The sequence below is a fragment of the Primulina eburnea genome, chromosome 13, assembly GCF_022965805.1.
Source record: "Primulina eburnea isolate SZY01 chromosome 13, ASM2296580v1, whole genome shotgun sequence".
NCBI lineage: Eukaryota > Viridiplantae > Streptophyta > Magnoliopsida > Lamiales > Gesneriaceae > Primulina > Primulina eburnea.
In genome coordinates this window covers 33,369,792-33,393,929 of record NC_133113.1, presented here as the reverse complement: position 1 = coordinate 33,393,929, position 24,138 = coordinate 33,369,792, and the positions used below count along the sequence as shown (strand labels likewise).

At 36.1% G+C, this 24,138-nt stretch overlaps 5 protein-coding genes across 5 annotated transcripts; 2 read left to right on the top strand and 3 right to left on the bottom strand.

Annotated features, from left to right (window-relative positions):
* Nucleotides 1-3,042: 3,042 nt before the first annotated feature.
* Nucleotides 3,043-10,840, top strand: LOC140810907 (uncharacterized). The gene is made up of 7 exons (XM_073168830.1): nt 3,043-3,528; nt 5,797-9,226; nt 9,311-9,400; nt 9,486-9,551; nt 9,637-9,726; nt 10,001-10,177; nt 10,622-10,840. Exons 1-7 carry the CDS (start codon nt 3,173-3,175, stop codon nt 10,655-10,657), a joined length of 4,245 nt encoding a protein of 1,414 aa, XP_073024931.1. The 5' UTR covers nt 3,043-3,172; the 3' UTR covers nt 10,658-10,840.
* A 534-nt stretch (nt 10,841-11,374) lies between these two features.
* On the top strand, nt 11,375-12,069 carry LOC140809305 (large ribosomal subunit protein bL31c-like). Its single transcript, XM_073166890.1, has 2 exons — nt 11,375-11,532; nt 11,610-12,069. Exons 1-2 carry the CDS (start codon nt 11,461-11,463, stop codon nt 11,937-11,939), a joined length of 402 nt encoding a protein of 133 aa, XP_073022991.1. The 5' UTR covers nt 11,375-11,460; the 3' UTR covers nt 11,940-12,069.
* Nucleotides 12,070-14,241: 2,172 nt separating this feature from the next.
* On the bottom strand, nt 14,242-17,301 carry LOC140810187 (probable ubiquitin-conjugating enzyme E2 18). The gene is made up of 6 exons (XM_073168053.1): nt 17,146-17,301; nt 16,888-16,991; nt 16,683-16,785; nt 16,303-16,366; nt 14,858-14,946; nt 14,242-14,754 (listed from the first exon to the last, which is right to left on the bottom strand). The coding sequence occupies exons 1-6, from the start codon at nt 17,173-17,175 to the stop codon at nt 14,659-14,661; spliced, it is 486 nt and encodes a 161-aa protein (XP_073024154.1). The 5' UTR covers nt 17,176-17,301; the 3' UTR covers nt 14,242-14,658.
* Nucleotides 17,302-18,696: 1,395 nt separating this feature from the next.
* On the bottom strand, nt 18,697-20,410 carry LOC140810510 (thioredoxin H-type 1-like). Its single transcript, XM_073168351.1, has 4 exons — nt 20,387-20,410; nt 20,164-20,310; nt 19,133-19,255; nt 18,697-19,027 (listed from the first exon to the last, which is right to left on the bottom strand). The coding sequence occupies exons 1-4, from the start codon at nt 20,408-20,410 to the stop codon at nt 18,887-18,889; spliced, it is 435 nt and encodes a 144-aa protein (XP_073024452.1). The 3' UTR covers nt 18,697-18,886.
* A 508-nt stretch (nt 20,411-20,918) lies between these two features.
* On the bottom strand, nt 20,919-23,871 carry LOC140809407 (cysteine proteinase COT44-like). Its single transcript, XM_073167019.1, has 5 exons — nt 23,303-23,871; nt 22,398-22,633; nt 21,892-22,032; nt 21,373-21,807; nt 20,919-21,118 (listed from the first exon to the last, which is right to left on the bottom strand). Exons 1-5 carry the CDS (start codon nt 23,799-23,801, stop codon nt 21,056-21,058), a joined length of 1,374 nt encoding a protein of 457 aa, XP_073023120.1. The 5' UTR covers nt 23,802-23,871; the 3' UTR covers nt 20,919-21,055.
* Between the last annotated feature and the right edge of the window lie 267 nt (nt 23,872-24,138).

Below are 24,138 nucleotides of genomic sequence, written 5' to 3'. Positions count from 1 at the left end.
ATGATAGTTAATATAATGTTTGATTTTATCGATTAATTTGATTAAACTTGAGATAAATGTGATATTACTGTTTTGTCATTATTTTGAAAATATTTATAATATTATTTATTAAAAGAAATATTGTAATTTCAATTCAATGATTTGATTTATGTGAGATAAATGATTGATTATTTGATTGATGTAAGATAAATGATTTGTAGATTGATAAATAATATGGTACACCAAACATGATAATATATTGGATACAAATGTGGATAAAAATATGGATAAATAATATAGCGATGTAAATTTTCTTCTCAAACTTCCCCTGTGATGAACAATGGTTTTATTATCTTACTTTCTTGCAATTTTTTATTACTTAGCACATGACACGTATGTTGAGCGGATAAATCATGACCACTCATTCAATCATCACATGATACGTGTGATGAGTGATGAACCATGATAATTCATCCATATATCATGATTGAATGAGTGATAATGATTTATCCGCTCAGCATACGTATCATGTGCTAAGTAATAAAAACATTGCAAGAAAGTAAGATAATAAAACCATTGTTCATCACAGGGGAAGTTTGAGAAGAAAATTTACATGTTTTATTTAACATCTTCAGTTTAATTTTCTTATACTTAATAAAACCATAGTGTCGCTTATTTTAGATCCAGAGTCTATCAAATCTTACGGTTAAATTTATTTGATAAAACTGGGTAGATGTAACGGGCACATTAGATTATTCATGTCGTACTATGCAAAAGTATTTCAAATTACAATTCGGATCATAATAATTAACAAATCGCAATGAACTAATTCCAATAAGTTAATTGTGCATAACGATATCAAATAACTTCGGAGTTATTGTCATTATATATAATATATATATTATATATATAACAATTACAAAAGGGTTCACACCAAAAAGATGTTAATGAGATCTTACTCATATGAGCACTGCTTTCACTTCATTTCAATGGGTAATATCTTACCACACATACAATTTCAAAAAAAAAAAAAATTGGGGCCTATATATACATAGACAAATCTCGGTCATCCATCCTATCATGAGACAATACCCCACATAGATAAGATGAAATAAACTCCGAAAAGAGTACATGTACACTGACAGAACGAAGAAAAGAAGGGGCATCCAGGGCTGAACGACGCTTCTTTAATAAAGAAAGCGTCTTTATCAATGCCATTATTGGCACATCAATGACCACAGCTAGCCTGGTTGACCAATATATAAATGTATATACTAGGGCTGAATGACTCCAATAAAAAAAAATATTTTATATTTGAATAAATAGTAAATAGACGAGTCAAGTTACAATATAATGGATAAAATATGAGTATCGTTCTCACGTAAATTAATTAAACAAATTTACATCAATTACAGATCTTTAGTTAACGAAGATAAATTTATTAAACTAAATTGAAAGCGAAATAAAATAATTCGACAAACACAATAAAAATATTTAAAATCAAATGATTAAATAAACAATTGTTACGATTACGGTCCACCTACCCTTAATCTCTTCTAAATATTGAATCTCAATGGATAAGTCATGTTTTGACGACATCCCTAATTTATCAATATATTATGTTGAATTGTATTAATCTAATTAACAAAATGTAATAACCAAGTGTTATTTATGTTATATAATGAAAGATTGAATATCGTTCAACATTTAATGCTGTATAAATGGTAGGATAAACAAATTTAAATTCAAATTGTCGTCGGTCCTACTCTTTTGATTCCGGACCCGTTAATATTTATTATTATTCCATTTTAAAGCAATTTTCCAAATTCGAACTTTAACTACCTTTTTCTTTGCATTTAAATTTCACCATCACGACTTGTTTTATCCTAAGGTTTTTTTTTTTTCAAAAAAAGCACCGCAAAATTACTTTCTACCCCGGATTTTATATTACCCTTCTAATTTGAGCAAGTCTTGATTTATATTTTTTTAGATAAAAAATAATATTTTTGAATAAACTGAAGGGAAACTGACATGTGAGAGATGCTGTTAAGTTTTATGTATGGGAAAACACAGAACAGCACAGTTTTCATTGCACTTTCAGATAGAGTTATCTAATGCGTGAGGCCTACCAACACCAACGCGTTTAAGTCCTTTTTTTATATATAAAATAGATATAATAATAAAAAAATATTTTTTTTCCCCAATTTTTAAAAATGTAGATAGGTGTGATCGCTGTGTTGTCCTGTCCCGGGGCAATTAGGAATTTTGTTTGGCTCTTTTTCGAATTTTTTGTCTCAAAGACGAGTTTTATACAATTAAATTGAGAATAAAATATTAGTATTTTTAGAAGAAATCAATTTGTTTTGGAGATCGTGGATTTTTCAATATTATTTTAGTTTTTTAAAGATTTTAGAATACTTTATATTATATTAAAATATAATAATAATAATATACTATTTCTTGGGACAGGTGAATAGTTTAATTAAAGTAATAATTGTGTGAAATAATGTGAAACTTAATTTAGAAAATGAAACGACAACAATATAGAAGTAATCGGATAAAATGATTTTTGGAAACGTAAACAAATAAAGCTTATTTTATATACAAGACTAAAAAAATGAACTACCCCCAGTCCAACCCGGCTTGCCGCAAATCGGACTGACCGAGCATATGACCCGCAAGTTAGAGTTTTCCAACCCAACTCACTTAATTTAGTCGAGAGATTAGATATTTTTTAACTATTTTTTAATATTTATTTTTATTGTTCAACGTTTATATCATTTAAATACACCCTTGTGAAAACAAAATAAATTCGATTACATAAAATTTATTTTCAAATCCAACACAATCAACCCACAATTTTTTTTTACAAAATATTTAACTAAATTTTGTATGTAATTAAACTAAAATAATACGATTTCAGAGGTTGGTGACGACGGAACGTGTCACGTGGCGTTCTGTGATTGGGTAATGGGATATACACTCGCTACACTGAATTGTATCTCAGATGGACCCACACTTCATTAAATTTAATTTAAGTTTTCTGAGGACTGCAACAGTATTTTCATTCGCAGACAAACCAAGAAAAACCACCCAGAAGCGAGAAGGAAGAAGCAAGTGAAAAACAGTAGACTTGAGAAGAATAAACAAGAAACCCTAGCCTCGCCAGCGGGAAATCGGAGCTTTCATTCCAATGGAGTCCCTCTCAAGGCCTCCACACAGGAGAAAGCAGAGCTCCTCCAACGCGGGCGCCTTTGCGTCTTTCTCCAAGAAAAATCCGTACGACGACGTCCTTTTCTCCGGGGGTGGTGCTAAGTCCAGGCCTTTTGGAGCTCATGAGTACTCCGAAATTTTCTCCGGGTCGTCTTCGTCTATTCTCGTGCTTGATCTTCCGGGTCTGGATGAAAGTGTCGTGTCGGGAGAATGCCGCAATTCGAAGCTGGATTACTCCAACATTTTCGGAGGTTTGAGGGATGATGACGTCGCTCTTCCGTATGAGGAGCTGTTTAATGGCGTGAAAAGTCCCAAGCGCTCTGATGATGAACCCGGGTAAAGTTTTCGTTTTTCTCTTTGTTGGCCTTTGTGCCAAGTTTTGAAAGTTAATTGGTGTTGAAATAAGGTTAACATTGGACTTTTGTCATTTTAATATTTTGATTGTTTTGTTTGCAGGAAACAATAGGTGATAAATATCTTTTCTTTTTTCTGTGTCAAGGTTCTACTTTCCATGCTGTTGTTTGGTTTAGGAACGAACTGCCTTATACTTTTAGAATCTCTCAAGCTTATTCCTTCATTGACGAGAAATTATTAGTCTGTAACACTTTGTTATTTAAGGAAATTTCTTTGTGCTTGATTTTCTTACTAGTCTCTGACTCGTTAATGCTGGCTTGTTTTTGTGCGGATACAAATTTAAATATGTTTTCAAAGCATTGTCCTTTTTTGTCCTTTTCTGAGCAGGGATTATTCTGAAGGAACGGTAATTTTAAGTTTGTAAATGGCTGTGGTTATTTGTTGTATATGAGTCATGTTGAACGAGTCACTTTGATTCCAAAAGGTGTGAAAAAATTAGTTCAAATTTCTCCAAAAGTTGTTCGGTTGCTTGAAGTGAAGTTATTGGGTTTATGAATTCCAAATTTAGTAAAAAAATTATCTACTTGATAACGTTTGTTCAAAAACATGTGGCGGATATTCAACGATTACATTTCCTTCTCTTTAGGCAGTCGTTTATTGATGCCGTCATTTAACTGTTGGCTAAGGTAAGGAAGGTAGGCCAAAAGGAATATTTATAGCCTTGATTATGTGCATTCATTACATTTAGAGTTTTCTTATGTATGAACTGCGACAGGATAGCCTTGTTAAATGGTTTTTCCATGCAGTTTATGCTAAACTTTTGTAGGTCTTTCAGGCTAGTCTTGGTTTTGATGTAATAATCTGTTCTGTCCATTCTTGTAATGGAAAGCTCTTAATAATGGAAAAACTAATTCTGATTCCTTGAGTTCTACACGTGACTTATAAGACTATGTTTATTCCTTGAGAGTTACATGTTAACCTATGTTTTTACTTTGTATTCCATATAAAGTGGATTAAGTTATCGGAGTTGTCTTATCAGACTCCTCTTCATTTCCAGTTACTCAAGGATATTTTTCAATTTGGGTTTATTTCAGTTATTATTAGTTTCTAGTTTTTGTGCTCATTTATAATTTTGCTAACTATAGTACTCAGAAAATTCTCTAGGGTGAGAAGAAAGAGTTAGTGATAGGATCGATTGACGTGTCAAGAGTGTTTAGAAGGAGGGTTGAATAAACACTCTCAATTAATATTGGTCTTTTCGAATTTTTTGAGTTCAGTTTGGTGACAAACTGATTCTCGAAATCTTATTGGTCAATATCAATCAGTTAAACTGAGGTAGTTGCGGAAGGTAACTGACTGACAGATAGAATACAGAACTGAAATAAAATACGCAAGGATTGTTTCTAGATGTTCGGAGAATTCAGTTACTCCTACGTCACCCCTTCTATCACAAGGATAGGATTTCCACTAAAAGACTTTGATCCAATACAACACTTGTACAGACCCACTTCAATTAGGACTTACCCACTGCCTAAACTGAAACTCTTAGTATTACAAAGTGATCTCTGTGCGTAACTGATCTTAGGACTATTGAATTAACAAATATTACAGAGTGCTAGTTTGCTCAACTTGTAGCCTTGATTGCTACGAATAAATCAAGTAAGAGTGAGCTGAGATTTTGACAGAGTAATAGCAAGTTTTGAATGGTTATTGTTGGTTCTTCTTTTTCTTCTGTCATATTTATACTCTTTTTTTGCAACGGTAATCTTGAGATAAATTTGAATTTTTGTATCCGTTGGTTTCCACTTGATTATTCCTTCGATATTGTTTGCTTCATTTATTGTAATTCGGCGTCTTAATTGCTTTGTCCAGAATGCGTTGTTTTAAGTAGTCTTGGTTGTTGTGCGGCGCTCTTGTAATCTGTTATGTCTTCTTTGTTCTTTCCCGAGACATCTTCAGTTAAGAGACTTTAAGGCATTCGGCTGAATGTTTTAACTGGTCAGTTCCAACTGATCAGTTTACTCTAGTTTCCAACAGTTAGTTTGCAAGAAATCAGTTACTTTTGGACTTCTTTTATAAATCTAAAGCATGCTCACGCTGTATCTTTCATACACAAAATACATGTGCTTTTTGTGACTGATTATGTTCTTGTTTATTAATTTTTTTTCTTCTATATCTGGGTATTGACGTGATGATTGGTGTAATTTGTTTGGAGGGCCATTCCTAAATCCTTTACTGTATTTGCTACAGGATTCTAGCAAATGCGAGATTGCTTGCCCAAGATCCAGAGTCCCTACATTCTCCAGGAAAGTCCAAAAGGTCCTCCGCGGAGTCAGCTGATCAATCTGTTGATGGAGTCAAGCAGCAGTTTAACTTGTCATTCAATAAAACCAGTAAAAAAAGTAACGACATATCAAAAGGAAAAACTCACATAGCCCAACTCCAAGCTGTTCCTGGATTTACATATTTTATCGATGGAACCCAACAGATACTGGGAAAGGAAGATGATGGGTGTGTTCCTTTACCGAAATGTGAAGTTAGTCGCACCTGGAGTTTCAGTTCTGATGTTGAAGCAAATAAAGCTAAAGGTGGATCGAGTTCGGATAACTCCCACATACCGGACATGTCACGCATTGTACCGCCACCTTCAAGCCAGCCGTGTAATTTAAGCGAACACAATGATTCGGAGGGATCAAAGACTTCTAGTTTTCGAACTAAAGAAGATGCTTCTGGAAAGATAGGCAGCGACTCTTTACCACCTTTGTTTGAGGAGGAAATCGATGAGAGCTCAGTTGCTGGTGTATCTGCAGCTGCCTTGAAGAAAGCTATTGAGCAGGCTCAAGAAAGTATTAGAATTGCGAAAATGATAATGGAAAGGAAAAAGGAAAGTATTTCGGATAGTTCTATACCAAGGCGTATGGGTCGCTCGAAAGTTAAAGATAACAAAGAAAATAGGAAGTACATTGAGACGAAGAACTCAAAAGAGAAGAATGCTGCGAAAACTCATGAAAGATTAGATCCCATATTCCATGCGTTCCAAGACCTAAATGGGAAAATTGATGCGTTCATTGGCCAAAGTGAGAAAATAAATGATCCTGGAAAGGCCGAGACGGAAAAGGTTAGAGTTAATATGGAAGCAACTAACGAGCACAGTGGATCATTCAATGGGGCGACTCATAAATTTTCTACGTCCGGCAGTCAAAGTGAAGCACTTTGTGATGCGGAAAAGGTTGTAATAAAAGAGCTTGGGAACCATGTTGAAGCAGTTGAAGCACATGCAGTGAGAATTTCTCCTGGGTTGGAGGCTGAAGCTGAGTGTAGGACCACAAACTCGGAATATGGTCAGGTAGTAGAAAATAACAACTTAGTTATGTCTAAGCATGAACTTAAATCTTATCATGAGGAGATGGGAACTGGCAAGGGAACATCGGAACAAAAAGAAGTGGCTGTTCATTACACTGAGGAACCTGAAAAGGCTGCTGAACTCGCAGCAAGAGCTATTAATACTTCCCAAAGGACACCAAAGCTGGAAAATATTGTGGACATAGCTTCAGCACAGGTAGAGCCAACTGTTTATCTGACAAAAGGATCTGAAATTATTCCTGAAGTGGTGGAAAGGTCTCCAAATATATCTTCAAGTACGTTGTTGCTAGAGAATGCAGATGATGTTGCAAATTCAAGGATCAGTCTGGAGGATGAAGTGATTGATGAAGGCCAAACTGCAACTGAGTATCTGGGAAAACACGAGATGATAATTGAAGAGCATGAGGAAGTGGTTAACGTGGAGCACTTGAAGTTGCCTGATTTGAAGTTTGATAATATGATGAATGATCCACCAAATATGGAGGAGAAAGAAGCAATGGTGCGAGAAAAGATAGAGGAGAAATTTATAGAACTCAATTTTAGAGGAAGTGGTCACAGACATAGGAAAAGTTGGGATGAAGAGAAAAATGGAATAAGGTTGGGAGAGGCTGGGATATCTTTTGATAGTAAAGAGCGGCTGAATGAATCCTTAGCGGAATCAATCAATAAGAGGGAACCTGAAGCCTTCCCTGAAAAAGAGGTTGCAGAGAAACTAAATATGGTTCATGAGCCCGACTTAATTGAAGAGACTCCGAACAATTTACATGGTGAAGAGGGGAAAAATTTAGGAGGTGCACTTGAACAAAATGAAATTGATGAGAATCAGATGGCGATTGTTGAAGATGAAGTGGCTGAGACCAAGCAGTTGGAGGGAATTAATTATGCTGAAGTTCAGAAGATCAAAGTTTTTTGGGGCACCGAAGAAACTAATATTTTTGGAGGAGCAGAGACTAGTGCAGAAAATCAGGATAAACCTGTGTTTCATGAGGTTGCTTGTGAAATAGATATTGAAGCAGTTGATACCAAAAGTAACGAAACTAGCACCAGCTTTAGTGAGATTCACAGTGATAATCCTTGCACCATCTTCAGTGAAGCTCAAAACCCATGTGATATTGAGCTCATTAACATAATTGACGAGAACAGTAGCGTAGCAGGAATTGCTGAAAACTCATCTGCAATCGAGACAGGAAAGAAGGTGAAACAACCATTCCATCAGGAGGATAATGATATTCTCCGGACAGACAACTTACATCGAAGTGCCTCTGAAGACAATTTTACCAGTAGCAATCTGCACTATGCCTTTGAAGGTCTTTCATTTGACTACAAGAATGAAATTTTCGGTACAACAAACAGCAATAATGAAGAAAAACTGCCAATGGACAAGAATATCTCCGAAAGTACTGATAGAATTCACAATACTGCTCAAGAAGCTGTTGATCAATTCAACATGCAAAATTTACCTGAGGTCCATTATTCTGACAATAGAACAGCTGAATGTGACCTCATTGACGTGAGAATGGTTTCGGAACAAACTTCAGAGAGTGACGGAAGATCTGAATCAACATGCAGTCTTGAAAATATGGATGACCTTTCTGTTGACGATTCTGAAATTTGTGCAGAATGCACAAAGAATGAGACCTCTGATGAGGAAGAAATTAAAGATCTAAAAATTTCTTCTGAGAAAATAACTCACGTTCAAAATGAAGGGGAATACTCGAAGGACCAATGTGAAGGGGAACACTTTCATTTACATGTTGAGCCCAAAGAAACAGAGAAATTTATGGAAGATGAAAGAACAGTAGAAAGAGGTGAAATTTTAGAGAAGATTAATGAGAACAGTGAAACCTCTACCATGGAAGAGGATTGTGCCAAAGAAAATGCGACGAATTTCGATAAAGAAGATCAGCAGCAAAGAATTGAAGCCATCAAGAGGGGAAGAGCTCGGGAAAAAGATAGAATAGCTGCAGAAAGAGCCATGCGCGAAGCTCGTGAGAGGGCATTTGCTGAAGCTCAAGTAAGGGCGGAAAGGGCTGCTGTGGAGAGAGCAGCAGCTGAAGTTCGACAAAGGTTTATGGCAGAGGCGCAGGAGAAGCTGGAGAAGGCATCCACCACGACAAAACTACCATCTGATAAGGCCTCCACAGAAGCCAAACTTCGGTTAGAACGTGCTGCAGTAGACAGAGCCACTGCAGAGGCCCGTGAACGTGCTCTAGAGAAAGCAATGTCCTCGAAAACTTCCACAGAAGGAAGACCACATACTGACAAATCTACTGAGAAGTCGAGAAATAATGGACTAAAGCATAGCTTTTCTTCCTCAGTGAGTATCGTTTATGTGTATTGGTTGCCACATAAAATCTTTAATTAGTGCACCAGAAGAATGATGGTTCCAATTTTCCTGCAGGACCTGGAGAAAATTGATGGAACTAGTAATGAATCAGCAAAGAGAAGCAAAGCAAGATTAGAGAGGCATCAGAGGATAATGGAGAGAGCGGTATGGATCTTGCTAGTTATGTTTGGAATATTATTATAAGAAATTAAGCATGTTTTACAATATTTTATGTCGAAATTTTTTACAGGCCAAAGCCCTTGCCGAGAAGAACATGCGTGATCTTGTTGCCCAGAGAGAACAGGCAGAGAGAAATGTAACATATCTTCTTATAAATTTGTTGTTGTGATACAGAATAGATTCTAGTTGTCCTGTTAACGAGTATCTTTATTTTACTGCAGCGGTTAGCAGAATCTCTTGATGCGGATATTAAGAGATGGGTCACTGGAAAGGAGGGAAACCTTCGTGCACTACTCTCCACTCTGCAATATGTATGTGCAAACCACCTGTGTACCCATGCCCTTTTTATCCCAAATGATTGTTAGGTGATAATAGTTGAATTTGATCATCAAGAAGTATGTAACATGCTCAAATGCACTGCTATTGAGTTTGGGTGATCATTTTCGTTCATTTGAGCATAATCTAATTTGATCTCTATTCGGAGAACTGGAGATGAAAGTTATACTGCGTCGATTTATTGTTGCTCTTTACAAAGCCAAAATCTTGTTTCCAACCTAATTAGCTATGTTATGCATTAATCTGCAGATCCTTGGGCCAAACAGTGGTTGGCAACCTATCTCCCTGACAGAGATCATAACAACCCCTGCTGTAAAAAAAGCTTACAGGAAGGCAACTCTGTATGTGCATCCTGACAAACTGCAGCAACGGGGAGCTAGCATTCAGCAAAAGTACATATGTGAAAAGGTTTTTGATCTTCTCAAGGTACGTTGATTATTACCCTTGAAGCTATAAGCTTGCAACTGCTGTAGGCTTCTGCCATCATCAATACCAGTGTGCAGTTCTTGCTAGAATTACTGGGTTTTATTGACATGATGGTGACAAGAACATCGAGTAGATATTCATAACTTCCTGGCATGGTGCTATGTTGTAGAGGAAATAAGCAGTTGGTAAAGTTCCATGATAGAGCTACGTCATAAGTAGAATTTGGTATGTCGTTACTATAAGCTTTCATTAGTGGTCCAAGTTTCCGAAATGGGAGTTAAGAGGAAAACAGCAATCAGCAATGCAAATAAAAGCTAAATGATTGGTCATTAGCATGAAGTTATGCGTCTCTTTTTCTTGTATCTAATGTCTTTTGCATTTCATGTTTCTTGTTCCGTGACACAACTCACATATGTGTACTTGTTTGTTGTGTATCAACCTCAGGCTGCGTGGAACAGGTTTTACTCAGAGGAGAGGTAAATGAAGATGCAGTAGCAACCCTCGGAAATTGTAGCCTCGTATTTACTTGTCATTTATTGATTTGATTTGATTAGATTAATCTCTGTAGAACAAAACAGAAGAAAAGAGCAGATGTTTGTTTTGGTGAATAGCCTGATGTTATTCGTGCATGTATCTTATAATAGGGTCGCCCATACCTGGTCACTCGAGCTTGTTGATTTTTCACAACCCAATTAAGAGAAAAGATGAGCTACAAAATATATTCAACACTTGGTTGGCTGTCAAAAACATTTATGAAACGAAAACTTGGAAGGTAATTCTATCAATAAACTGAAAAACATTATTGAGTGAAACAGGTTTATTTGACAATAGCTTAAGAATCCATAAAATTCATCGAATTAAAATTAAATAATGCCTCTAGATTCTAGTTTGTGCATGCACTCAAGTGTAAAGCATGAGATTCAAATGATTATTACATGCAATATAAAAAGTACGCACATAGAGATGTCAAAACAGTTAAGATAAGTCGAAACGGTATACCTGTCACATAAAAAAAAGTTGAATTAGATATGCAATATCTCAACCCGTCCAAATGTGAGTGTTTCCGCTCCACCCGGCAACCGCGGTTGCGGTCTATCTAACCTGTCCAATAACATATTGAGGCGGATTACTGGTCGGCCCACCCAACTCCTGCTCGTAAAAGCGGTCCATTTAAAACCCGATTCGGCCTGATGAAAATTGAGACCACTAGAATATAATATAATTGCATCTGTAAATCTTCACTTTTATTCACCATCTCTCTGAGCCATTGAATAGACGAGAAAATGGCTCTTTACCTGTCTAACACATTCCTCAGTAAAAACCTCTCCCCTTCTCCATTATCCCTCAACAACAAGGTAGAACCCAAAACACCCATCTTTTAAATAATCTTTCTCGAGGATAGTTTCTGTATTTTTTTTGGCTGATTGTGCAGGTGAAACGAGTTGTGGGCAGCGATGACATGCGGTGTAGCTGCAGGAAAAAGGATATACATCCGCAATTCCATGAAGATTCGAAGGTGTACTGTAATGGTGAACTCGTGATGACTACCGGTGGAACCAAGAAAGAATACGTGGTTGATGTATGGTCTGGGAACCACCCCTTTTATCTGGGAAGCCGAGCGCAGCTTCTTGTTGATGCGGATCAGGTTGAAAAATTCCGCAAGAAATTTAGTGGGCTGTCGCAGATTATGGAGATTCCTGTGCTCAAGGGAGAGATTATTCTACCTCCTAAGAGGAAGTCTGGAAAAGGAAAAAAGAAGTAACCCCCATGGTTTAGTTTGCTTTTTCGGTTGAATTTATCGAGTTTCTGTTGTGGATATGAAATGTGATAATTTGGCGATTTGTTACATTGAATTGTTTGATTGTTAATGAAATGTGAAGGGTTTGGTTTTTTTGAATGTTTCATTGGTTTTGCTTGATTCGGTGGATTGGGGTCTAAAAATAGCAAAATTTGCTTCTTGGAGTGAGAATATGGACGTGGATAGATCGAGGCTAAAGTTTATTGGATGTGGAGTTTCCTTCTTAAGCTTATTTCTGGCCATTGGAATCATACGTCTGTTACTATTAAATCTACTAAGCTACTTCCGAGTGTTTGTTGTGCCGTGATAGTGCGAAGAAGTTGAAATATGCAGGATTTGGATGCTGCGATCTCCCAGTTCTTGAAAGTCGAGAGCTCTTATCTTCTTCGTACCAGTTTCTTTGATGTGTATGCTCATAATTCACAAATAATGCTCTATACGCACGAATTATGTCAAATCGTGCGTATAGAGTCTGCAATTCGCAGAAAATGGCCACAAATATAATTAAACTTTAGCAAATAGAGGTCTCTCCTTATGCTTCGGAAAAGCACAATGCTTAACATTTAGGAGCATGAAGAATAAGGAAAAAAGCGACTGCGAAAGTGGAATGGAGAGATAAGTGATGTAGCCATTCTTGTTTCTTTTGAAGCTCGAGAAAGGGCTTGTGGTGCATGAAATTGTGTTTAGAACCTCAAATATATTTCTCCAATTGTTTTATATTTTGTTTCTTGACCGTGGGGTGAAAAAATGGCATCCGGAAAACTATTACAACTATTTCAGTTAGAGCCGTTGTACTCAGAGCCAAGTCTTCGTTCACCATGGTTTTCAATCATTTTATAGACGTAGATTTGAGGGCGGTCGAGAATGTGACAAACAAAGTATTAACTGCCGTTCAAGGTTGCACTGTAGCGATTTTTCAATCTGAGAAAAGTCGTAGCTCAGTAAACAAGTGATAGCTACTCTGGATGTGTTCTAGATGCTAAGGGCGGAGGATGCAGCGGCAGGAAGTGATATTAGTTAATGAAGTGATCTGGTAATCTTCTTAGGTTGATCATTTTTTAAAAGAAATATTTTTTTAGGTTGATCAATGCTTTGATTCTGGAAAGAAATAGCTTCATCTCCCTTAAATTCTCAGACTAAACAACCACTGTCGTGCAGGCCTCAACCACTGTTATCACTTTGTTTCTTTCTTTCACCACAGCCGTCATGTTACTATCCGTAAATAGTTGAAAACAATCGTGAATGAAGATGCAACACCAAGTCCGACAAATTGCTTTTCCAGATGGTCCAAAGCAATTTCAGTCAAAGCTGTTGTACTAGGCGCGGCATCTACAATCACAACCTTTTTCAACTATTTTACAGATGCTAACATGACTGATGTGGTGAAAGAAACGAACAAAATGGTAACTATGGTTTAACTTGCACTGCAACGGCTGTTTAATCTGAGAATAATTGTGTGAAAAACGATATTTCTTTTAAGAATGTTGATCAACTCAAGAATATAACCAGATCACTTTATTACCGCCCTTAGCAACTAGAACATCTATCACTTGTTTACTGAGTTCCTATTCCTAAATTGAAAAATCGCTACATTGTAGTCTTGAACTGCAGTTACTAATTTGTTGGTATCTGTTTTACTGGTCTTATTGAATGACAAGTTAAACATGTGCTTGACTCCCATCAGCAGATAGATCAGCTGACTCTGCGGAGGACCTTTTGGACTTTCCTGGAGAATGTACAGTCTCTGGATCTTGCGCAAACAACCTCGCATTTGCTCTTATTGAATGACAAGTCACAAAGTATTTTGTGTATGAAAGATACAGCATGAGCATGGTTTAGATTTACAAAAGAAGTCCAGAAGTAACTCATTTCCTGCATGCTAACTCAGCTCTTTTTCTCACCCTAGAGAATTTTCGAAGTAGTGTAGTTCTCGAAAATACAAATGAGCACAAACTTAATATACACACACACACACACACACAACACATACAATTCCTAAACCAAACAGTAGCATGGAAAGTGGAACCTTGACAAGATAGTACTCGTGAGCTCCAAAAAGCCTCGTCCGTGTAGGTGTCTCAAAGAATGCCACGGCAATATGTGAAGGTCACCCGGTCATTTTTTAATTAAAACTTTTGTGGGTGTGGATGATGTATTGTTTTTGGAGAAAATTTAGTTATGCAATTGAATGTCTTATCTTGTTGTTTTGACTGACAGGCTATAGAAGGAAATGAATGTCGTTATTTATGAAGTAAATGCTTCTGTCTTGAAAAAGTAGACCGATACATTAAATCAACACTCTAATTACACAAGTTCCAAAACACATCTCAACATAATTACTTGTTGAATGACTAAAATTTAAGATGACTGATGAAAATATCACACAGACACGACGGAAGTTAGAGCTCGCGTGAATGGAACTAACCTTGCCTAAATCGTTGATACTGGGATTCACACATTATCCAAAAAGCTACTACATAAACGTTCGGGCCAATAACATCTAAATGTTATTTACGCCTCCATAGAGTTGAGAATTCGGGACAAAGATTCATTTTTTCTTTTCTTTTCGAATAGATTTTCTCCGTTTCCCTTGATATTTTCGGAAAAGGGAAGAAACAAAATATCTCCCAGCAATAACAAGAGGGGGGGGAGGGGGTGTTACAGGTTTTCCCAATTTCATTTATTAAACTTTGTCGTCATGGAACCACCATCTCGTCTCCTTGGGAGATCTTCCATTCTTACAGTTCTTCACGTAGCGATCATTATCGGCTGGATGTTGCTGCATAAACACAGAACTCGAGTGATCAGTTATCTGGGTTGACGTAAAAGAAGACACAGAAGTTCCTTGAGGTAAATTTTCTAAGAAGCATAATTGGATATACCTTCGCCGTAGAGCTTGATAGCATAGAGAGAATGCTGATGCAAATTGAACTAACAGTCATAGCCGGGGACCATGAATCATATAAAATATCTGCATGGATAAATAACACAAAAAGAAAGAAAGTTTAGATTTCCAAACTCAATAAAAAAACAAGCCATGTCTCTTAGGTGATGAGAATTAATTTGTGCAAAGAGATCCAAAATATTGAAGATATGACTACAATAGTTTGAAGGTTACTCACAATAGTCATTGCTCTGAGTTCAAGTAAATGGACATATAGATAACAAATACTCGATAACTCTATTTAGAGAACGAGAACTGAGATGACCAATGTAATACTAATCGATCCATCTCATTTTTCTCATTTATCCACAACGTACTGGTAACATTTGGCAGTCTATATCTCAAGTATCGGACTGGTAGCTAAAATGCGCAAGTTGTAATGTAAACAATGGGTGGGAGTTCCAGATACTAACTCAAATCCCCAAGATCAACTGGAACTGAGCATTCAAAAAGGTTTAGCCTCAGTTAGAGGCAATATATCATTTGTCTCAGCCAACCATCTCTCCCAAGATGTGAAAAGACAAAAAGTTTGCTTTGCTTCATATAAAGAAAAAGGTTAAACAAGTGGCAGATGAAGCAGTTATTATTTAATTTTCAAGCTTGATACTTATAGAGAAATTTCTTTCAATCACACTCTTTGGAGAACTTTTGTGTACTTATCAAAGTTATTTTACAGCTTTCAAAATCCACTAATAACTCTCATACATTCCCTAAGCATTGTTTAACTATTAATGCTTCTTCTTGACCTTTCACTAGTGTTTCTTGTTGAGCGTTGGTTCAAGATTTTGTTCTTGCTGAATCTAACCTAGGTTTAGCTTTCTTATAGCTTCATAAACACATAGATCAAGAATGCAATAATCTCTTTGGGCATGCCTTTGCCACTTGTTCCTTGAATTTTCAAGGGCACATTAGTATTGAGCCACTGAAAACAAGAGTATGGCAAAAAACCAAGCTTTACTACACCACTGAACTCTCTTCACCTCTTGTCGAGAAAAAAACTTCTAAATAATGAGCACCAATCTATCACGGAATCAAAAATTTACAAAAACTGAAAAAAAATGTGGAGACTAATTCTTCTCCAATATGCCTACGCATTGTTCGGAGCTCAGCTTCTCCTTTCCACCTAAAATGACTTTCAACTCATTGAAAATGCAAGCAAATCACCTTAACAAATCTTTAAGTATTCCTAAAGGCATTCAAATCACTTCAAGACTAAACTCAGTAATGTTTCGCAATCTCATCAATCAAATTAATAGCTTATTAAGAAGTCCAGAAAACCAAAACCAATTGGCGTGTATATAAACTACAAAACAAATACGCAAAACCATTTAGTAGTAGGGAGTAGAAAAAAGAAGTGACAACTAGGAGTACGTGGAAACAAACCTAAACATATATGGCCGTTGCTGTAAATGTGGGGATGAAGAGGAGCAGGGGGGACAAAAATAACCTGTTCAAAAATGAAGACAATTATATAAATCAACCGAACTCAACAACCCAAAATTAAACAAATGAATTCAACTACTCCACATAAAATTATTTAACAAATTCATTTTCTCGGAGCAAAGCAAACGCATTTAATCAAGGAAATGAAACTACAATTTTCGGTTGTAAAACTTGTACTTTCCAAAAATTACAAAAATGGTGACTGCCCTGCTTCCAATTAAGTCGGCCCCATTGAAGTCATGGTTAAATCCTTTAAACATTCATACCATATGTTCAAGCAGTCATAAATGGAAGAACGATCAAAGCTTTAAACAAAATACCTGCGGAGCCTCCATCGGATAATGCTCCGGAAAATCAACCTGAAGCTGGTAGGTTTCCCCAGAGTACAACGTTCCCGGAGCACCGTTGACTTCAATCACCCAACTAATCACACCAAAATCACGGAATCATTACCTCTAAATTCTAATCTCTAATTCCCAAATCAATTCCCAAGAAACGTAAAGAAAACAGAAAAAAAGGGAAAACCTTTGAAGATTATCAGTAACTTTGTGCTTGAAACCGGCAGGCGGATTCACCTGCCACTCCACCAACTCTTTCTGCAACCGATTACATGCGATCTTGCTCAACGCCTTTAATACCCATATTCCGACACAACAAAATCAAACAAAGCAATCAAAATTCCGCCAAAACAAACGAGAATCCTCTAGGGCTACACGTAAACAAATACAAAAAAAAAACACACACACACACATCCATCCACAAATCAATATATAAAAGGAGCACCTTGCGTGAAGAAGCGGATGAGGAGTTCATGGCGTATTGAAAACTGATCAGAGGGAGAATTTTTCCGAGGTGTAAAACGACGCGTAGCGCTTAATAATGAGCTTAATTTCCAAGGATTATTGTGTGTTTTATTTTATTTAATTTTTTTTGGTGAAAATAAAATAAATAAATAAATAAAGAAGTTCCTAATGAAAGTACTTAAGAGAAGGAGAATCGTGTTTGGTCAAAAGAAGAAACAGATCTTACGGCTGGTGCTTGATTATCTCCACACGTGTTGTGGTAACGATTGATGCCACCTGGCTCATTTGATTATTTACAAATTTTAATTAAAAAAATTAAAAAAAAATCATAATCAGGCCAGAAAAGTTGGTAAATTTGTCCTATAAATCGTACCATGCCACGTCAAAATAGTTGTAGCCAGACAATAATGGCACGAGTTTCTTCATTAATTGGGAATTTTACATTTAATTTCAACGGGATTAAGATTTCATCGTGCCTCGATTGTCGATTTTATCAAATTGACATGAAAATTCACATTCTGTTTTGTGTACATTAAATCTTTTTCTTAATCGTCACTTTCACTTCAAATAATCTAGACTTTGTGTTGAAATATTTTATATTAGATGTTACAATACCAAACAGGAATGGGCGATTGCACTTTAAAGATTTTGTGCGCAAGACGAACAGATTTGATCGTTTCCTTTCTATGCTTTTTTGGGGACAAGTCTGTGCGTGTGATTTTGTGTGTAGCAGTGTGTTCTCTCAGTTCATAAAAGGAGTCATTTTTTTTTAACTGAGGTCAATTATTTAATTTAAAAAATGATCATTTTAGCTAAAAAAAATTACGTACTCGTGATATTTTTAATTAAATTATTTTTTTAATTAAATAATTGATCGAAGTTGTTTTATAATTTTTTTTTTGAGTGAGTCTTATGTGAGACCGTCTCACGGATCATAATCCGTGAGACGGGTCAACCCTATCCATATTCACAATAAAAAGTAATACTCTTAACATTAAAAGTAATATTTTTTCATGGGTGACCCAAATAAAATATCCGTCTCACAAATACGACTCGTGAAACCGTCTCACACAAGTTTTTGCTTTTTTTTTAAAGGAGACGTGTGTTTTTAATGTTGGTATTTATAACGACGGCATCCATGTTGAGAAGTTTAATAAAATTTTCATTTAAATAAATAATAAGCAGAGGAATTAACGAGGTGTATGTGGTAATAGATAATAACAAACAATCAATGCTAAATAATAATAAATAATATTATAAATAAAAATAATATTTTTCATTAATAATTCAAATAAAAAATATATCTATAAAATTGATCAATAAAATCATCTAACAAAAAGCCACGTCTAATCAAAGGCACAGAGGGAGAGGAGTGTGTTTGGAAAAAGAGAAACAGAGGAGAGAACTATTCACGTGTGATCACACAGATTATAAAATTTGAATCAAGAACTCTAGGGTTTTTAGGACCTCGTCTAGCCCCTTGACGATTTTTTTATCCATATTCAATACATACTGGTGTGGCAATGATAGATTACATACATACAAGCATTTTCAACAAATTCGAATTTCATGGTAGTCGGAGACACTTGGAATTATCACCACAATAGCAAGAACATCGAAAAGCGCAAAAAAAAAAACATGCATCCATAGTACAAGTTTAAGGGATGATCAGAAAAAGCATGATTATTGTAAGCACGGATATAACCATAATAATTTTAACATCAAGCGGTCATGGTACCATGGAGGTCAATTTTCTTTGCCAAATCTTCCTTCTGTGCACCAACAAACCTGTCCACTTCCAGCCCTTCTTTAAGGAACACAAAAGTCGGCATTGCCTCCACTTTGAATTCCTCAGCAACAGGCTGCGAAGTAATGTCAACATGATTTCAAGTATGCTAGAATCTTGAATGGACGATTAACTTGAAATACGGGGCTAATGTCAAAAAAGAAAAGCAAGTTTTGTATACCTTAAGTTCATCGACATCCACCTTCAAGAACATGACATGGGGAGTCTTCTTGGCAATCTCAGCAAAAATAGGGGCAATGAATCGGCACGGCCCACACCAAGCGGCTGTAAAGTCTATCACCACCTGTCACAGCATTTTAAATTACTAGGTCAACACTAAAAAATGCAGTCTAACTTTAGCCACCATAGTTTGAAGGAAAATTCTAACGATTTACTGCTACATGAGAACCACAAGGACTGTCGTTCAAAGACAGAGACTAGGGCAGCAATTGCTGAACCCCAAAGTTAGACCGACAAGAATATGCTCTGTTTCATCAAATTTTGTAGAATTCATTTCGTGTTGAAGTCCTTCCATTTAGTCCATTTATCATGTAAACCTGAGTAGCAAGAATACAAGCTTTGCAATTTAGACATTTCGATTAAAACTGTCCAGTGGACTATTCACTCAAAACCAACCAGGTTACCAATTCTTCATTTGATCCCATACAAAGACACTTCACTTTCATTGGATGATTTTCAAATCCAAGATTTACAATCCTATAGTCAAGAACTTCGGTTATTTTCAGTCAAAGGTCATACTCAGGATTAGATTCAGCGTGGCCAGGAAGTATGCTAGCCTTCAAAGTGATTTTTTTTGTAATTATTTAAAAAAAGTTACTACTTTAACGCGCACGATATTCAACGTGACTCACCCGAATTTCTGGATCTGCAACGCGTCATGCTGATGAAGGATTATAAATCATTTCAAAAACAGAAATATCATTTTTCCGATGAAAGTTCAACCATTGAACCCCGGAAAGAGAGAAACAATCAAGGATTAATCACAACAATCAACCACCAATTACGCAAAACATAGATTTGTTCGAAACCTAGAATCCACAAACTAAAGAAGCACGAAGTTAAAAAAAAAACAAAATAAAAGCATGCTAACTCGAAGCACAACACCAATAAACAAATATAATCGTAAGTCGTAACCAACACAACAAAAACTCAAATAAATAAGAAGAAACCACAGATTCCCCAATTGAATACCAATTTCTTGGACTCAAGGCCCTTCTGTAAATGAGACCTCCACTCCTCGACGCTGTGACAGCCGAAAACCTGCCCTCTTCCGCAGCCATCTCTCCGATTTCTCCTTGGGAAATGAAGATTTTTAATTCTGTTTTTATAAGAAAATGACTAGCCACATGCGTTTGTTTGACGCATGGAATAAGATAAAAGCAGTCGAATACCAAAACGTGAATGTTATGGTAACATTATCTCCACACCAAAATGACATTATCTTAAATGTTTAGTTGTAAAAAAATCGAAGTTACTTCATTTGATATAACCTACAATTTTATTATGTTTAGGCCTATATATCGATTAGAATGATACGGTCTTACATATCTTTTTTCGTGAGACGAGTTAATCATATTCATGTTTACAACAAAAAATCATATTTTTTTTGTATAAAAATAATTTTTTCATGGGTGAAATAAAATTGACACGAAATTTTTTTTATCGATTAATGATGCTAAATATATTTTATCTCACTTTTTAGTTGTCTTTGTACTTCATTCATACTTTAAGTTAATATTAATTTTGTAAATTAAAATTTGTTATAGTTCTGAAAAATTTGTATGGCGACATTACCCAAAAAATGATTGGTTATTGTAAATCTTATTTATTTGAATTTTTTTTATATTTTCAGTTATATGCTTATTTAATTAATTTTATAAACACAATAAGTTTCTACCCAGTAATTTTCATTAGTACTGAAACTCTTTAACTAACCTACAATAATAAATTTTATCCAAATGCATCAGAATCGTTATTATTATTATTATCATTATAATACAATGACAACATAGTCACACAGAAAATATAATAATCAGTATAACTGCAATGTTTCCGTGCTCGAGAAAGAACACAAACGCAACGCCTAACTTTCAGAAGAGCTTTTGGCCATTTCAACTTGCTTGATTGATGTGGAGTTGGCAGTCCTCTGCAACCATGAAATGCATTCAAGGGTCACCAAATGTCGATCAATACGAAAACTAGAGGCACGAACAAGTCGAGTCGAGTCGAGTCGAAGAACGTTATAATGCATACGACCACATGATTTGATTCAAGTAACTATAGCGATACTCGATTTTTTTCGAGTAGTCGATGGTCACAGCATTGAACTATTTCAAACTTAGAACACATGGTTAATCTAAGAATCAGAATATTGAGGATGAAGTAGAATAAAAATCAGACCTTGAGACAAAGATTCCGTTCGGTGTCACAAACGGGATACTCTTGGGGGCAGCAGTGAAGATTGTCCTTGCAGCACACAGCAGATACTGCTCCACAGCATTTCCAGTACAAGCATATTCCAAGAAACCTCTGTGAACAACAACACGTTTCACCGCTCGAACAGTAGGTGAAGATACTACATTTGGTAGGACCTGGGGAAGGGGGGCTAGGTGGAGGATTTGGGCTCGTTTTTACAGGATAGGACGCGAGCGTGTTGATTCCACATACACCTTGTGAATTACCACCGTTTCTTAGCATGTGCATATAGCCATCAATTCCCCAGGATTTCCCCCAAGAATTCTTTATTATCCAATAATCTTTTCCATCTTTAGAATCATATCCCACTATTAGCACAGCGTGATCTAACGAAGTCGAGCACGGGCCGGTAAATATTCCCTGCAGGTACCATAGTAAATGATCAAACAAAGATGGATGCTAAGCAAAATACAAAATTTATCGAAAATGGCTGTCTGTATGAACCTTGGAGTACAACTGGAATCCCGTATCACTACCACATATACCAACACTGACAGGTTGAGTGGCAACGGCCTGTAGTAGCCGCTTCTCATCTTCTGAGGGTATATCAACATAACTGTCTATGGTAACAGCAAGTTGTTTCAGCTGCAATGTAAATTGGTAAGATATATTAGGGAAAGCAATCAGAACAAGGTTGGTTGGAACTGGAAAACATATATAGCAAGGCACTTTGAGCAGCCTGCAACTCCAAGAAGAATAGAGACGAAAAGAGAAATGCGTACCTTCTTCCTAAGGCTAATACAAGTATTTATAGCTTTTACGGTTACCAAAATCCATAAGGTTGTGCTTGGATCGATGAATTTCAATATCATTGACTTGTTTGGGTGGACAAAATCTACTAAAGTTCAACAATTTCACATGTAATTGTGATGGATTTTAAATCAAAACTATCAATCCAAACGAACCTAAAAGACAGAAATACGAGTTAAAACAGCTTTTAGCAGAGTTACCTTATTATTGTTACACTTTTTGTCACGACCTTGAAATGGGTAATCCTCTTCCGTATCAATCCCTTTGTTTTTTATGACGAATTCATATGCATAGTCCATGAGTCCTCCTCCACAGCCGGCATTATAAGATTTATCACAATCAATAAGCTCTTGTTCGGACAGACTGACTAAAGATCCTGCCACGATCTTATTAATGCCTTCAATGGCACCAGTCGCTGAGAATGACCAGCAAGCACCTTCAAAAAATGAAACCAATGAAAGTAATTTCCTTTACATCTTTCTACCGACTAGATCAACATCCATCATAATGATTAACAGTTTTATATCATTTGTATGAAATAAGCGTGCGTCGTATAGAAGTCTTACTTGTGCTAAAACACGACCTGTAAGCGGTTGACATGAGAAAACTTATACATGAGAGTATAAATAATGAATGTAAAATAGAGGGAGCAAGAATCCCCTTATTTAAGCATAAGTTTCCTTCTCTGATATTCTCCCATCTTTCTGTGTAAATATCTCCTCTTGTAAATCTTAAGAAGACAAAAGCCTTCTCGAATAGGCTTAATCCTGACAATCCCCGTACTGCCAAAATATTATCACAATATCCCGTCGACGCTGTATACCCAAATTCAACTAAAATGATGCACTCCCAGTTAAAAAATTGAATCTGTGCTTTAAACTAGGATCCTAATTCCTAACCAAGAGTTCGAAAGACCAAAATCTGGGAACAAATTGGGATTTTGCTGAAAAATAACGTAACAGACAGAAAAAAGAATGAACAATCCATCTCCTAATCAAACCACTCAACCATATCATCTTCTATGCATATTGAACAGAGACCCATAGCTTCCAAGAATCAATAAGGTAAATTTGCGAAGCAACAAAAGATAAAGCAATAAACATACCACAACTGCCCTGATCTTTAACCCCAGTGACAGCCCCTTTGCTCCTCCAATCTAAAGAAGAGGGAATATCAGATTCTTTCAAAAGAGTATCCCCGTCAACTCGAGACATACTGTTCAATCTGATTACCGAATCACTCGCGGAAAGCGAGAGCCCCAAATACTTGGCCTTAAATTCATGCTTGGTCAGATCAGCAAAGGCATTGAGGGCCAGTGTGTAGGAAGCATTAGCCATTTCATTGTGACGAGTAACATATTCGTAGTTTTGTTCAAACACTTGGAGCCTATACTGCTTTTCTTGATCCGAAGTGTAATTCTTTCCGTACTGCTGGCACCAGGAACTGAAAAGATCGGGAATTGATGAAGATTTGCATATGGGCAACAGAAAAATCAGGAGAAGAAGATGGATTAACGGCAAAAACAATCTCATATTGGACAGAGAATCCTCGTGGGGAAACTTCGTATCTCCTAAAAATGAGGTCTCCAGAAAAATACGAAACATGGGCTTCGTCCATTGGGGAAATTGGTCAAGGTGTTGACTAATTCTTAGGTGTCGATTGTTTCCACGTTAATACGTTCCTACATTCAAAAATTATATATTTTACACGAAAACTCACCGATATTTTATTATAGATATTAACTTATGTAAAAACATTATTTTTTATATTAAATATTAAGTTCAACCAATTCTCGAATAAAATCTATAAAATTCTTTTTTTCCCAAAGATTAAAAAATAACCTTCAATATCGTTGGTCCATTTAGAAATTATATTTTTTTTGTTAAGAACACATGTTTAATAGTGCATCTCAGTTCAAAATTACATTATATATCATTTAAT

Bases quoted from the DNA above. Each gene is read 5' to 3' on its own strand.
- LOC140810907 (XM_073168830.1), top strand. From the start codon at position 3,173: ATGGAGTCCCTCTCAAGGCCTCCACACAGGAGAAAGCAGAGCTCCTCC. The intron at 9,227-9,310 runs GTGAGTATCGTT...ATTTTCCTGCAG, and splicing joins AGCATAGCTTTTCTTCCTCA to GACCTGGAGAAAATTGATGG. The intron at 9,401-9,485 runs GTATGGATCTTG...AATTTTTTACAG, and splicing joins AGAGGATAATGGAGAGAGCG to GCCAAAGCCCTTGCCGAGAA.
- LOC140809305 (XM_073166890.1), top strand. From the start codon at position 11,461: ATGGCTCTTTACCTGTCTAACACATTCCTCAGTAAAAACCTCTCCCCT. The intron at 11,533-11,609 runs GTAGAACCCAAA...CTGATTGTGCAG, and splicing joins CATTATCCCTCAACAACAAG to GTGAAACGAGTTGTGGGCAG.
- LOC140810187 (XM_073168053.1), bottom strand. From the start codon at position 17,175: ATGAACTCCTCATCCGCTTCTTCACGCAAG. The intron at 16,367-16,682 runs GTATTTTGTTTA...ATTTTTGAACAG, and splicing joins ATCCGATGGAGGCTCCGCAG to GTTATTTTTGTCCCCCCTGC. The intron at 14,947-16,302 runs GTTTGTTTCCAC...TTATCCATGCAG, and splicing joins CAACGGCCATATATGTTTAG to ATATTTTATATGATTCATGG.
- LOC140810510 (XM_073168351.1), bottom strand. From the start codon at position 20,410: ATGTCATTTTGGTGTGGAGATAAT. The intron at 20,311-20,386 runs GTTACCATAACA...GCATGTGGCTAG, and splicing joins CATTTTGGTGTGGAGATAAT to TCATTTTCTTATAAAAACAG. The intron at 19,256-20,163 runs GTATTCAATTGG...ATGCTGTGACAG, and splicing joins GCCTTGAGTCCAAGAAATTG to GTGGTGATAGACTTTACAGC.
- LOC140809407 (XM_073167019.1), bottom strand. From the start codon at position 23,801: ATGTTTCGTATTTTTCTGGAGACCTCATTTTTAGGAGATACGAAGTTT. The intron at 22,634-23,302 runs GTATGTTTATTG...CATTTTTTGAAG, and splicing joins TAAAGATCAGGGCAGTTGTG to GTGCTTGCTGGTCATTCTCA. The intron at 21,119-21,372 runs GTCTGATTTTTA...TCATGGTTGCAG, and splicing joins AACGGAATCTTTGTCTCAAG to AGGACTGCCAACTCCACATC.